This window comes from Lepisma saccharinum, chromosome 28, assembly GCF_977018435.1.
Source record: "Lepisma saccharinum chromosome 28, izLepSacc3.1, whole genome shotgun sequence".
NCBI lineage: Eukaryota > Metazoa > Arthropoda > Insecta > Zygentoma > Lepismatidae > Lepisma > Lepisma saccharinum.
The window spans coordinates 15,545,789-15,561,170 of NC_139256.1; the positions used below are offsets into that span (position 1 = coordinate 15,545,789).

The window sequence follows — 15,382 nt, forward strand, 5'->3', positions numbered from 1 at the left end:
AATAACAGTAATTATATGCGAATTACTTTCTCAAGTGATTAACTCGGAGTTACTTTCAAAGAGTAACTATTCAAACACTGCTGATATATCATCGAGTTCAGCAACATATTGGTATGAATTGCGAGGGAAGTTGAGCCTCCCCCTTGGCAAAGTGGTAACGTAATCGCCTTGTAATACAGGAGTCCCAGGTTCGATAGACGGTGAGTGTACAGTATTCGTCAAATAAAAATGGGACAACTAGATCCTGAAAGTCTCCCTTTTCTGCAATGCGTCTTGTGTGTTGTCTAAATCTACGGCGATGAGTGAATTGTAATGGCAAATTTTCAATGGCAAGTTCTGTCACTGCCGTTGAGTTAGGCAACACACGTAACGCATTGCAGGGATGCAGTTATTTCAGAATATAGGTGTCCCATTTTTATTGCCGGTGACTGTATATAGTGGTTTGGATCGCACTTTAAACTGTAGGTCCAGTTCCAATTAGCCTTTCTGTGTATAAAGTAGATTTAAAAAACGTATTTCGAGGGAAGATACAATACAGTAGTAAATACCATTAGAATAGAAGTTCAATAGCTTACAAAATAATTGTTTGTACTAAAACTAGATTTTCGGGATATATAAAATCATATTTACGTTGTTGTTTCTATGCATATTTATTATTTTTCTTTATAGTATCCTGCAAAACATTATTGCGTTCTCTGAGAGCAGTGTTGGCGATTGGGTTCCAAAACTGGGAGAGAGCAAGGACACTTTAATTTCCATTGGTAGATGAGGTTTTGTATAGGATTGGGGTAAAAGTGGGGGCCATCTGCCCCTCCCCCTAATTGCCGCCATTGTCTGAGAGATATGCTTTTTGCAAATCATCATCGTATTCAGGAAGAAATTTATTTTCTTTGGATTTTTGAAAATACCTCTAAAAATTTAAACTTGCAAGAATATCAATGAATGCGTATCAATGCTTGACAGACAAGACAAGTAAGTCACACCCCTGGCACTGTTTTTTTTACTCCTGTTTCCCCTAATATACAATTTACGATTGATGACCACTTGCTATCAGATATTATTAAGGCTTGAAACATAATTTCTTGAGCATATTTTGGACTCTTGTTTTCTAGTAAATCATCACCATTCAATCAAGTGTCTACGCTAGCAGGCAAAAATGTATGTACTCTTCCATGTAAAGTTCAAACAGTCCACTTCGTTGATTTACAGTATATTCCGTAGAAGCTTATACACAAACTGCCATGGTACGCAACTGCCATTGTCGGTCAAACCTATTGTCCTTTTGTAAAATTTCAATAGTGCTCTTTACTATTGGTAGAAGTCACTTCGATTACTTTCTCAAATGCTGATCTGCAAAAGGAACAAATAAAAATAGTTTTAACATCGTATATGAGACTATGAACTTACAAAACATGTTTAAAAAATATTGATATTACATTGTTACAACCTTAGACAAGTTGGGTTAATAATGGAACTTACAGATGTTGAGTAAATGGATTTGAAAATAATGGATCCAATTGGCACTATAATGCTTAACGATATCGTCCTGTTGTTAAAGGGCAGTTTGGTTCACGATATGAGCACACTTCAATGATCTAACTTTATAATGAATGTTAAATATGATGAGCCTAAAACAGAAATTGGCAAAATAATTGTTAGAAATATTTTCATAGTAGAGTGATGATTGCAACGCTATATGGAGTGAGGTTCCTCCAGGTTCGAATCCTGGTTTCATGTATGTATTTAATCATTATCTTTGTTCCAATCATCCATTTTATCAAATCATTATTCAACATCATTGTTCCAAGGAGCAGAAGTTGGAGGTAAAATATCAGAAATACATTATGAAATAGAAATTCAGTTCCTACTATATTTTTAGTTGAATTATATAGTAGACCAGCCAAGAAGCAAAAAAGCTTAAATAAAAATTTTATCTGCATGAAATGTTAATAATAGGCCTCCATGCAAAATCAGTCAGTCATAGGTCTGAGTGAAAAAACTAGTCAAGCTTCAAACTCACTGGTATTCGAAGTAAACTATTTAGTACAAACGGCTACTGAAATCTAATCTGATATTGAACCAAATATACGTAGCATAATCAGGACAAATTATGATTTCTATGAAGCTCTGTGTCATCCCTTGTACTTGCAAGTATGGGAACATTTATCTATACCGGTACACATTTGGAAATTCTCAGTAAACATACAGACTTGTGTTCGATAGACGGTAAGATTTTAGTCTCATAACTGTTAGGGTGTACTTTTACACTTTAAATATATACAGCATCAAGTTATTGGACGAAATGCATTCTCATTATGAGCCTTCCTAAATTATAAAAGGACAAGAAAACAGAAGAGCTTCATACAGTTTACAAAACCGGTTTTCTGACGTGTTTCTGTAAAGGAACATAACAGAACTGTGTCCGAAACTTGCAAACATTCAGGGATCTCACATTACATCTATTCGAATCAAACCTAACTTAGCCTGACCTACTTAATACATATGAATATTTGCGACCTGCTTCAAAAATAAAAAGAGAAAAACTCTTGTAGAAAATAGGTCAGCAAGTACTCGTTTCAACCATGTACAAGGGCAAAGTAAAAAACATTTAAACAAACTACTGATTTGTAATAAACATTCCTATGTTGTACATGTAAATAGCACGAGTTTCGTAGGTTTGGAAATTAACTTACAGTAATGAAAATAGAGCATTTTATGCAATATTGATTTAATGATATCAGATATAATCTATATTAAGCTACGTAAATTTTATGCTATAGTAATGATCTCAAAACGGTAGTTATTAGGATTATGCCTAACGTAAAATATAACATTCTATTCTGATTTTACATTTACAAAGAATTATCAACTTCGTCTGGAAGTTAAAAAAGTCATGCAGTGTCAAGCGATATTCTCACCGATATTACATCAGAAGATATTTCTTCAACATGTAAATAAATTATACATTTTGCCTATATTTCAAACATTTTGCTTTTGATGGATAATATTAAGCAACAAGCAATTAAATATTAAGACTTACCTTCGAGCTTGTTAAGATTTTTAACATCCTCCGTGGAATATTTGTTCCCTTGTTCTCGTATCTGTACGGGATTCGATATCCTCTGGTAGCTTGGTTTGATTTTCACTCTTTCAAGAACTTGCATTGATCATATCGTTAGAAAGCACGGAGTGAAATCTTGGCAACAGTGTATGCTAAAATCTGCACCACGGAGTATATTGCGACGAAACGCCACTTCAAAAGTTTTAATGATAAGCACTACTCTCTGAAGGTACGATATGTTATCATTTTTTCAGATAGTATTTCAGATGCTTGCGGGAAGAACATGTGATCTTTGTTTCACCACGAAATTTTCCATACTAGTCATAAAAGAAAGAAATGCACCGTTATTAACAAAACTACCAATTCAGCGCCATCTGTACGCAGCAGTTTGAACATGACGGAGACCTTATATTTTCTGTTATTTACTTAAATCCCTTCAATCGTAACAAAATTATAAGGTTCACATGTTCTAGTGAATAAAACAATCTTTTATATCGGAAAATTTCTTCCTTACCGAATCTATATTAATTGTACGGTTACCCTTACAAATTCGGGTCTATGCTTTAGCATGGCTTTAGAACCCCCTTAACCCCTTCGTGATACTTCCTTGAATAATCCGATTGGGTTGAACCGCGTTTTATGACATGTAGTTTATTTCTTACCATTTTCTTGTTGGGATATGTACAGTCTCCTACAATAAAAATGAAGTTGCCATTGAAAATTTACTATTAAAATCCACTTATCGCCGTGGAGTTAGACAACACACATAACGCCTTGCAGGGAAGCTAGTATTTCAAGATCTAGGTGCCCCATTTTTTTTATTACCGTGACTTTACCTACTTATAAATATTTTGACGGGTGATACCTAGTCATCATCGAACATCTGGCGCCATCTCTAACGACGCATTTATGATTCTCTGAGATCACGTAGCCACCACGCAAGTCATTGTATATCTGGAAGTACGTAACCGGTTTCCGTTCTGTAAACCGAATTTGATAGAACATTGAATTATTTTGAGAAGAATTAGGTTAGGGAATTTACTTGGCTAAAATCATATGAAATCACTTTAGTAAGATAAATAGAATGGCCCTTAGCCACCCCCTTCTTTTTCCCGAGCCTACTATGAAGACATTCTATTTCACAAATTTTCACCATCCTACACAACACATCCTATGTTACTGGGCATAATACAGGGTGTCCACGAAAGTATTGAGGTTGCTTGCAAAATGAAACAACGATGTAGAACAAAGAACTGTTTTCCCTCAGACATGTGGTCGTAACTTTGGACCTAATTTTGAGGGGGCATAATCAAACCTGGGGCTTAAAAATTTGGAGGGGCAAGTGTCCCCTGTAGCCCCCGTCAAGTTACGCCTATGCTCAAACATACTTTACAAGTGACAGTTTTGTGCAACACAGTTCCTTGCTCAGAGGATATCCAGACGATAGACCAGTTGCATCCATGTGCGCTGAAGAATGCCCGATGTTACACGACCGAATGCTACATTAATGCATTCTCGGAGATCAGTGTTGGGGGTACCCGGTGATACACTGTTCTAAACTTTCGCTGCACTTGTGTTACATATTTTAATTCCGCAAGTCACAAGAAACACACCCGGTATAATTGAATACCTCTTAATGTCATTGCAGCAAGAAACTTAATGCAAGGCATCGTTGCACTTCCACTAGCCTTCAGTTCACAACAGGATTTATTTTCTCGTTACATAGCGACACATATTCACACCGATCATTATAAATGCGACATTTATATAATCAAAATTATAGCTACATTCACAAATTCGTAAATGTCTTATCATTGGCTAATTGAGCACGGACAATTTTTTGCACAAGTAACTAGATTTTGTATTATTACGTATACATGTACGAGTAATTTAAAAGGATATGATCATTTTAAATATATGATTACAAATAATATTTATAACCTGAAATAAATCCGTAACTCGTAACACATTCAAATACATAATTCCCCAAAACATGGGACCAGTTCTTTTTAGTGACACCTTTCTAGCACCACAGATTGGGAGTTCTGGATGGACCCAAATCCACCGTAATTCTCGAGTATGTTGTTTGTAGCGAAAGTATCTGAAATACAATAATATTAATGAGATGTATTTTTATTATCTACAGGTATACTATGCCAAGAAGAAGCGGCGAGCACAGCAAACGCAAGGCGAAGACAGCTCGCATAAGAAGGAAAGGAAGTTATATAATGATGGTTATGATGACGACAACCATGACTACATCATCAAAAATGGCGAAAAGTTCCTCGATCGATATGAAATCGACTCGCTAATAGGGAAAGGATCCTTTGGACAGGTAAAGATCACTCACACATATAAGTATTGTTAAAATTGAACAAAATAGTGTTATGGCTAGAGCAGGATTTTTATGTAGCTTAGTGACAAATTTTGTCAGCCTAAATGATCGATGATACATCAATAGGCCATTCATATTGCATTTTTCTACATATCTGTGGCGATTTTACATTTTGGAGCTTTTCTAATTGAAATTTTGGGTAAAACTTCGATAGCGTCCCAACATCTCGGGCTCGTTTATTTCGTCATTTTTAACATTCGTACTGTCCTATTCTGCATTGCAAAAGATTCTTCAAGGTGCTATTTTGCTTTTTCACGAAAAAAAGTTCAATTTTTGACATAAAGAGTAATTATTAAACCATTGACGTTAGCCCCAAAAACCATCCATGGGTAGCCCCCAAAACCATTGATAACCCCACGAACCATCACGGGAACGAGGTATGCCTACGAGGTTAGATTATGTTAGGTTCCATTAGCACTAATTTCAGTCAATTTAGTATATACGGACAACATCGGTTTTTCTCGATGAAAGAAGATACCAACAAGAACTTCTAAATGCTACAGAAACACATTTCGGTAAGTAGTTTCTTGTGTAAAAATGAAGAAATCCGTTGGGATGCTATCGAAGTTATACCAAATTTTGTGTCTAATATGCCTAAGACTCGTTGAGTGTTATGGAATGTGTGATGTAGAGACTAATGCAATTGCATTAGAATTTGGGATAAACATTTAAAAATGCAAAAATGAGAATCGAAACCGCTTGATATATGCATGCATTTATCATGGGGTTTGTCTCCATGCACAGCATGCATTTGGCAACACTTCTATTGATGCATCAAGTGACTATTAGAAATATTCTAAGTGCACCGAACCTAACCCACCTAACCTATTAACATGCATTATTTTTACAATTATAGTTTTGTCTACTTCTAATAATGCCTATGCGGCTAGGTTAGATGAGCCAGGTTGGGCTCTTAGCAATCAATTTCATGATGTCTCGGTACATATGAGAGTAGACTGATCCTGTCCCATGATTTGAACCTAGAGCCCCGAGTTATTAAGCAACCACTTTGTACCATCATCATCTTTCCATTGTTCTGCTTCCATAAAAATGAACAACATAATTTCTCTGTTTAAAATGGGGACATGTTTGTAATTTGTAAAAAATTTTAATTGATACTTCCTGTATTCATTCGGTGTTTGTTAAAAATACATTTAGTTGTATCAAAAAATTTGGAGTGTGAGTTGTAATATGCTATTTGAAAATTACGTACATGCCCCATGTTACATAATTAATTATATATTTTATCTTATTTTGCTACCTATTTATGTATATATGTTACGATAGCATTACACTACATAAGAATCCAGACAAGTTATGAGTCACCTAACTGAGTTTGAGTTAAGTCCACTTTTATGCACAGATGGGCTAATTCGGACAGGAGAAACAGTTTAAAGTTGAATCTGAACCACTATGACTGGTAACTGCCATGTTGCAGAGCAATGAGGCCATGCCTGGCATCTTTAGCACACCATGCTAACCACTCCGCAACAGAGGTTGGCTGTTATCATACTCTCGTGTTTTTCTTGTGTTAGCAGACACCACAAAGTTCTTTATAACTCCTTGAAATCAGTTCATTATGAATATTTTAATCCCACTTCTAGAACCTTGCATTTTCTATGTGAAATGTCACACACATAACACTGATCGTGCAAACTATCGGCCACTCGAGTGAAATTCCCTTCATTACAGCACTCTAGTACAGTCACGGACACTTCTGGGTTGTAATAAACCCATTTACTTTCAATGGGTTCATTTCAACCCAACAGTGTCCGTGACTGTACAAACCCTTGTATCTTTTCGCTCTTAATTTCGTTTTCTTTTCTTCCGTTGTAGGTAGTGAAGGCATACGACCATGAGGACCAGTGCCAGGTAGCCATAAAAATAATCAAGAATAAGAAACCATTCCTGAACCAAGCTCAAATCGAAGTTAAACTTCTGGAGATGATGAACAAGGCCGATGCAGACAACAAGTATTACATAGGTAAAGACAAAATAGGTGCGTAACCATGTTTCCGATTCTCCTACTTAAAACCAATGTGTCGGATCTGTAAACTATAATTTTTAAAAAAAGTAAATGAGGAAAGTATATAAAGTTACAGGAGAAATCTCTCTGTCTGTCCATCCTTGTTTAATATTTTCTTTTGTTTTTTAAAGTGGATGTGCATGTCACCCCTTTCTTTTCTTTTTATTATGCTATCCACTTATTAGAGATGTTTTTCTCTTATTATTTTTTTTATTCATAAAGTTGATGTTTGGTATTCTGTGTGAAACCTTTTCTTTTGTTTCTGAGTACTCTAAAAGTTCCCTGTGCCTTTTGTTTTGATGCCTGTAGTAAGAAAGGAGTGTGACCCTTATTCGGAAACATGGCAGGTGTATTTCCCTGCAGATATGAATGTTATTTGTTCATAGTAGTAGTAGAAAAGTAGCAGTAGTGTAATGAAATTTTTCCCCTGTGTAATAAAACTGTATGTGAAAATCAACATGAAGTTGTTTTGCTATTAAAGTGAGTGAGTATACATAGTTTGAATGTTGGAATTATTATAAATATCTTTTTTGTTGCTTGTAAGAAAGTGGTATATTTACAATTTCATCTCGGAGGGAGCAAAGAGGGTGGAATGATGTTATTTACTTTTAACAATGTCGGTACACTGCTTTTGCAGTCCATGCTTCGTACAGTGCTAAATTTCTAAATTACATGTAGTCAACGAAGTTGGTAGATATGGTTTCATATATTTATCCCCCATAGGAATGCATCCAATTTTGGTTGATTTGACTATTTAGCATCACTTTTCTGCCACTTATGTCTAAGGTGAGGATGAGTGATGAAATTTATGAAGGTACATATACTAAGAACACCCATACCCAAGTTGAAATGAGAATCCTTGACCCCTGGTATTCTAACATGCTGTGCTAACCACTCTGCCATGGATGTTGGGTCATCCAATTTTGGGGTTGGGATATAAAACACTTTTTAGAAGTTTAGGATATTTAATTTTTATCCCTTAAATATTGTAGGTATCTGTATCAATTGAACGTGGTATTGTCTCAGCCCTAATTTGTAGTCTTGAAATTTTGGACATATTCTTCTGAGGTTGGGAGCCATGTTTCCCAGGTAAAAGTCACCACAGATCTTGCATGTGAGGATAAGATGAGGTTTGAAGTGTTGCAGGTTCATTTTCGGGCGGAGGGTGAATTTGCCAGCGACAATGTGGATCTGTAGGGTATGAGGAGCAAGTTTTGCACATTGGGCAGTTGCGTGTGTCAACTTTATTATGGGGAGAAAAGGTGTGGTGGACATGGGGACATTTGAAACCAACTCTGGGCTTGTCAGGAAAGATGTTTCTGGTGTCGGGATCACTCTGAGGATGGTGTGGTGGGTATGTGAACATGGTGGAGTGTCTATATATGTAAAAAATGCATTTGTACATGCTAGTCATAAGTTAGATCTTGAATTCCTCTGTAGTGAATTAAACTTTGAAGCCACAGGTTTACTTATTAGAGACCTCAAAATTGTAATAGTTGTGCTTTATAGATCACCAAATGGGGATCCTACTGTTTTTCTTGAAAAACTTGAGGAAATGTTAGATTTTTTCAGTAAGTCTCAATGGAAACACTTTAGTATCGTAATTGGTGGTGATCTAAACTCTCATTTTGATGTAACAGAAGATAAACAAAGTGTAACTGGATTTAAAAATCTGCTTAGGCAGTTTGACTTTAACTATATGAATAATAAACCCACTAGGGGTTCGGCATGCCTGGACAATATATTCACAAACATAAAAACATCTCGTATAACATGTGATGTAAGTGTATTTGCATACTCAGATCATGATTCTCCTTGGCTAAAAATACATAACTTAAAACCCTGTGATTGTAACTGTAAGGAATCTAAAATAGTGATCTCAAGACCAATAACGGATGATAAAATATTAAACTTCAGGAATTTGCTCTGTAATATAAACTGGCTAGATCTGTTAAGTAAACCTCAGTCCTTGGATACAGAACACACATTGGCTGATGTAACATTTGAAAAGTTTCTAACGGTATTTTTAGATATTTATGATAGGAGTATTCCCCAGAAAAGGTGTAAAGTTAGTCTCAAAGTTAATAAGAAGAAAATACAAAAAAAGAATGCTGATTGGTACACTCCTAAGTTAGCCGGTATGAAATGTAGGGTTTTACTATACTTAGATTTATTTAAGAGGGATAAGACAGATCAGGCTAAATCAATCTACCTGAGGGCAAGAAAGGAATACAAATTGGCTATAAATGAATCAAAGAAATTGTTTAATCTAACTAATATTGAGGCATCCAGGAATAAATGCAAGACTGCCTGGAAATTAATTAATTCGGTTGCCAAATACAGCAAAAGAGATGTTATAGAAATCTCCCCTAATGACTTTAATAAATTTTGTATTAATTCTGTTGAGGAAATTCGTAACAACATTGTACGACCCTCTGAAACAGTTTCTGACTTACTTGAACAGTATAGCGTAAGACATTCTGAAATAAAATTTGTTTTTTCTGAAATAACTCCAGAGATAATTATAGATGTTGTGAAAAAGCTGAAACCATCAGATAGTGTAGATATCTATGATTTATCCAGTAATCTTGTGAAAAAAATCATAGATTCTATAATTCTTCCACTGACCTTTTGTATAAATACAGGGTGTCCGGCTTAAAAGTATAATAAAAGAAAAATTAATAACTTGAGAAGTAATTGAGATATTTATTGGCGGTTTGCTTCTACAAGTATGTTAACTCAAAATGTTTTTTTGCATACCTAATACACCTCGATATGTGTACCATTAGTGGCGTGACAGACATCTAATCTGTATTCCACTTTTCTCCAAGTGTTTTGCAGCATTGCAGGCGTAACATTAGCGATAGCTGCACGAATGCGATGGTGTAGATCTGGTAGATCACGAACTGGTGTCTGGTACACTTGATTCTTGATAAACCCCACAGAAAGAAATCAAGTGGCGTAATGTCTGGGCTTCTAGGGGGCCAAGCAATCCATGGACTACCTCTCCCAATCCAGCGATCTGGGAACTCATGATCCAAGAAATCCCTCACAATGTTCGCAAAATGGCATGGTGCGCCATCTTGTTGAAAGATCACTTCACGAGGAAGTTGTGGCACAACATACAGCTCCAACATGTCGATGTACGTTCTTGCATTAACTGTAGGCTCCGCGAAGAAGAATGGGCCTATAACCCTGTCCTTCAACAATCCACACCACACAGTCACTTTCGGAGAGTCACGTTCCCACTCCATCACTACGTGGGGGGTTCACTTCCCCATATGCGGCAATTGTGCGTATTTACCTTGCCGGAAGTGTGAAATGTAGCCTCGTCCGAGAAACAGATGAAATCGAGGAATGCCTCGTTTTCATCAATTTTCGCCAGAATTGTCTCCGCGAAGTTCTTCCGTCGTGGCCTGTCCTCGGGCTTGATTTTGTGACGAAGCTGCATTTTGTACGCCCGTAGGCGCAACCATTTATGGACGACATCGTGTACTGTCGAACGAGGTAACTGTAACTGCCTACTTGCTTGTCGGATTGACTTACGAGGGCTCTGCTGGAAGGACGCTCGGATTAATTCAACAGTAGCCTCTGGAACTGCGTGCTTGGCATGGCGGCCCGACATCGGAAGCAAACTTCCAGCTTCCCGAAGCTGCTTGTCCCACTTCTTGATTGAAATGTAACTGGGAACATCGTCGGTTGGTCGCAGTCCATATTCACGCCGAAAACGACGTTGAACCAGTGTAACAGACTTTAGTTCCGCGAGAGAAAGCACACAGAACACCTTCTGCTGTGGAGTCCACATGGCTACTGACGCGCGCGTTTACGTGAACAAAGCAGTTACGTGCAGTTACGCGCATGCGCACGCAATACCAACTGCCGCAAGCACACGTAAGAAAACATTTTGAGTTAACATACTTGTAGAAGCAAACCGCCAATAAATATCTCAATTGCTTCTCAAGTTATTAATTTTTCTTTTATTATACTTTTAAGCCGGACACACTGTATATGTCTTAGGGAAGGAACATTTCCAAATGTATTGAAATTATCAAGGGTTGTACCAATTTATAAAAAAGGTGAGAAAAATTGTTTAGCTAGCTACCGTCCCATCTCACTGACTCCAGTGTTTTCAAAAGTTTTAGAATCAATTATGCAATTACTTGGACCATAATAACTTAATTTGCAAATCACAGTTTGGTTTCAGGAAGGGTAAGTCAACAATTGATGCCATGGACTCACTAGTCAAAAATGTACTTAAGGCTTTTGAAACTAAGGACTTTGCTCAGGCCTCTTTCTGTGACCTGAGCAGGGCTTTTGATTGTGTAGAACACACTTCACTTTTAAAAAAGATTAAATACTATGGCATTAGTGGTACAGATCTTAAACTATTTCATTCATACCTTCAGAACCGTAAACAAATTGTCTGCATAGGAATGGAGAGGTCAAATGTAGCCGAGGTCAAATGCGGTGTACCTGAAGGTTCGGTTCTTGGGCCTTTATTGTTTGCTCTCATGATGAATGATTTACCATTTTGCGTCACTGCTCACACAATACTATATGCAGATGATACTACCTTCTTTAATGCCAGCTCTGACCTTAACACTCTTAAAGGCATAACTGATAATACCCTGTATCAATCTTCTTTATGGTTCAGAGCTAATGGTTTCTTGCTGAATGAAAGTAAAACTCAGCATATGTTTTTCAGTCTTAGAGGCATCCCGATCGACAATAGCTCAGACAATGTGAAATTTCTAGGTATTGTCATTGATAATAAATTATCATGGGAACCACATATTAAATACATAACTGCCAAGCTATCCAGGGTTATATATTTGTTAAGGAATCTAAACAGTCATGTACCTGAAGATTACGTAAGATCAGCTTACTTCGCTTTCTTTCAAAGCATTATTTCATATGGAATTTTACTTTGGGGGAACTGCAGTTATGTACAAGAAATTTTAATACTGCAGAAAAAAGCCGTGAGAATAATTACCAACTCCCACAAATTAGTTCATTGTAAGCCACTGTTCATTAAGTTAAAATTTATGACTGTGATAAATCTATATATTTACACTGTGCTGTTGTATGTAAAGAAAAATTTGCCACAGCTACAAAGTAGACAAGATGTACATTCCTATACTACAAGAAACAGCAGGCGTATAAATATACCCTATCACAGACTCTCAAAATCCCTGAATAGTTATGAAGCTCTAGGATTAAGACTATTTAATAAGCTACCTCTTGATGTGACAAATATGCCTATGAATGTATTTAAACGTAAACTGTATGCCTGGTTAGTTGCTACACCATTGTACTCAACTCAAGAATTTCTTGAAATTAAAAATATTGTATTTTAGTGCACCTTAACATAAAATGGGTTATAATTTTATATTATTTTATAATATATTTCACATGTATTATGTTCTTGACGTTGTCTATTGCTGTACAAGCTTAATGACAATAAAATATTATTATTATTATTATTATGTAGGGTATGTACAAAGACTGTCGCAGACAATTTGAGACAAAATTCTGTACAGGAAAACAGCGACCTCCATTGGCTAGCAAATGTACTAGGGTGAAAATTTGGTTCATTAGCTTCTGATTGAGACCAAAATGAGCGCAATTGATCAAAAAGTCGTGACTGCGTAGCAGTTAAAAGACTAGCATGTACATGGACCCCTCCAAGAATCATTAAAATGAAACAAAAAAATTACAAACCTCAATTTTTTTATTCAAAATCAGCCATATCGAGTAGATGTACATCTTTTTCAAAATAGGCACCATTGACAGCTAAGCAAGCATTCATACGCTCCTGCCACTTTGTGAATGTCTTTGAAAATTTGTCGTCAGGTAGCGAACTGAAGAAAACTTGCACTGCGGTGATCACGTCTTTGTTCGTCATGAAATGACAACCACGTAAAGTGGCCTTTAAAAGTGGAAGTAGCCAAAAATCGCAGGGTGAAAGGTCCGGGCTGTATGCTGTATGCGGGAAAATTTCTATTTTTCTCTTCGTCATGTAATCCTGAAAAGCCCGAGCGGTATGCGGGCATGCGTTATCGTGGCGCGATATGAAGGAGTTCAAGTGCGGCCTCTTTTTTGCTACGTGCTGCCCCAGAGTCTCAGTCTGATCGGCAAATGCACTTTTCCGTAAACGCCAACAAACTTTTATGGCATGTCGCTGTTCATCTTGAATACACATCATGAAAAGCAATGTTACACACAAAAACCTGGAGGGGTAAACGAAACACGTTCCACGTAAATCAACACAGCTGCTCACTAACGTGGTTTCGCAACATGTGACAACTTGCTACGGAAACAGAATGAGTCATCCTACACGACGCTACTAGTGCCGAAACCATAGGCAGTGTTGCCAAGCCAGGAAAAAAACTGTCTCACCTTCTCTGCGACAACCTTTGTATGATTTTGTTTAGATGGGGGTGATATTGGGTGGCAACTACAGGGAGGTTGGTGGTGGTATAGGGGCAGCTCGAAATATTTCTTCGGTGACCATGATGTATCCACGGTTGACCAAGGCTTATCAGCATCATGCTCTGGTTTCAAACCCCGCACCCATTTATTAGAGCCTGCATGAAGCTCAGAGCAGTATTATGTAGAGAAAAATTCCCACCTCGGAAATTGAACCCATGTATCCTGCATAGGAGTCAGACATCCTACTTGGTCACATGTCCATTAATTATTATGGAGGAGTGAAAATTATAAATAAGACTGACGAAGGTCATGCCTTGTCATCATGCCATTTTCAAAAAGCTGGCTCTGTGGTCGAACGCATTAAATGGTCAACTTTCGATTTCACCACTAAAGTTTCCGGATTCAAATTCCAGCATACGCAAAGATGCTCTTTGTGGGTTCATTGGGTGTTCCTTCATCGATTTCATATCATCACTCATCCTTATTGTCAGAATTAGCCAAGAGTGGCAGAAAAGGGATGCTAAAGAACAAAAATATAACAAGTTTTCAATGTGAAAGCCATTGCTAAGAGAAGCAGAAGTTTCAATGGTACCATAACACTACATGTTGATTTTCACATAAAAGTAGAATTTCACTTTCATAGTATTTCTGTTAGAGTTCCATTGTACCAACTTTTCCCCATCCTGTATATTTCACTGAAACAACATTGGTTACCTGGTCAAATGTAGTTTCAAATAGTGTCTGTGAATGTTCTCGAAAACAACCCTCAAGCATCTTCTGAACAGTTTTGCACCATTTTGGTTTCTTTTTCTTGCCTTCCAGTTAAGTTGAAAAGACATTTCATGTGGAGGAATCATTTGTGTCTAGTCTTTGAGCTGCTGTCGTACAACCTGTATGATCTGCTTCGAAACACCAACTTCCGTGGCGTATCCCTCAACCTGACGCGGAAGTTTGCGCAGCAGTTGTGTACAGCACTGCTGTTTCTGTCGACGCCGGAGCTGAACATCATCCACTGTGATTTGAAGCCGGAAAACATTCTACTTTGCAATCCAAAACGGTCCGCAATCAAAATTGTGGATTTTGGGAGTTCCTGCCAGCTTGGACAGCGGGTAAGATTTCCTAATTATGTTTTCAACATAGATTTTTTAAGATAATTTTGTGATATTTATTAATCTTAGATATCTTGCTAAGATGTCACCTTACATTCCAGACATGGTTGTCAAAAATCATTTTCAGAAAAGATATGGATGCAAACTCCAGTTTATGTTATGTTTTATATGATTTAAACAGTATTTTAATCAAAAGCACAGTTTAAAACAAATGTTTTTTTCATATAACTTTATTTAGTGAATATTTTCATCATCAGGTGGTCATGTTGGCTTATTTTTATGTAGTAATACTTGCTAAATTATATTGGAAATGTTGGAGCCATAAGAAGCACAGCTGTATGTTGTAAACATATGCACTT

At 36.9% G+C, this 15,382-nt stretch overlaps 1 protein-coding gene across 3 annotated transcripts in view; it reads left to right on the top strand.

Annotated features, from left to right (window-relative positions):
* Positions 1 to 15,382, top strand: part of mnb (minibrain) — a 366,137-nt gene that overhangs the window by 335,879 nt on the left and 14,876 nt on the right. For 2 of the 3 annotated variants that reach the window (XM_083114152.1, XM_083114150.1), the window contains exons 3-5: positions 5,208 to 5,396; positions 7,293 to 7,455; positions 14,737 to 15,023. In XM_083114152.1, the coding sequence (XP_082970278.1) occupies positions 5,208 to 5,396; positions 7,293 to 7,455; positions 14,737 to 15,023 (639 nt within the window). The remainder of the gene's footprint in view (positions 1 to 5,207; positions 5,397 to 7,292; positions 7,456 to 14,736; positions 15,024 to 15,382) is intronic. The other variant, XM_083114151.1, reaches the window with a different exon arrangement.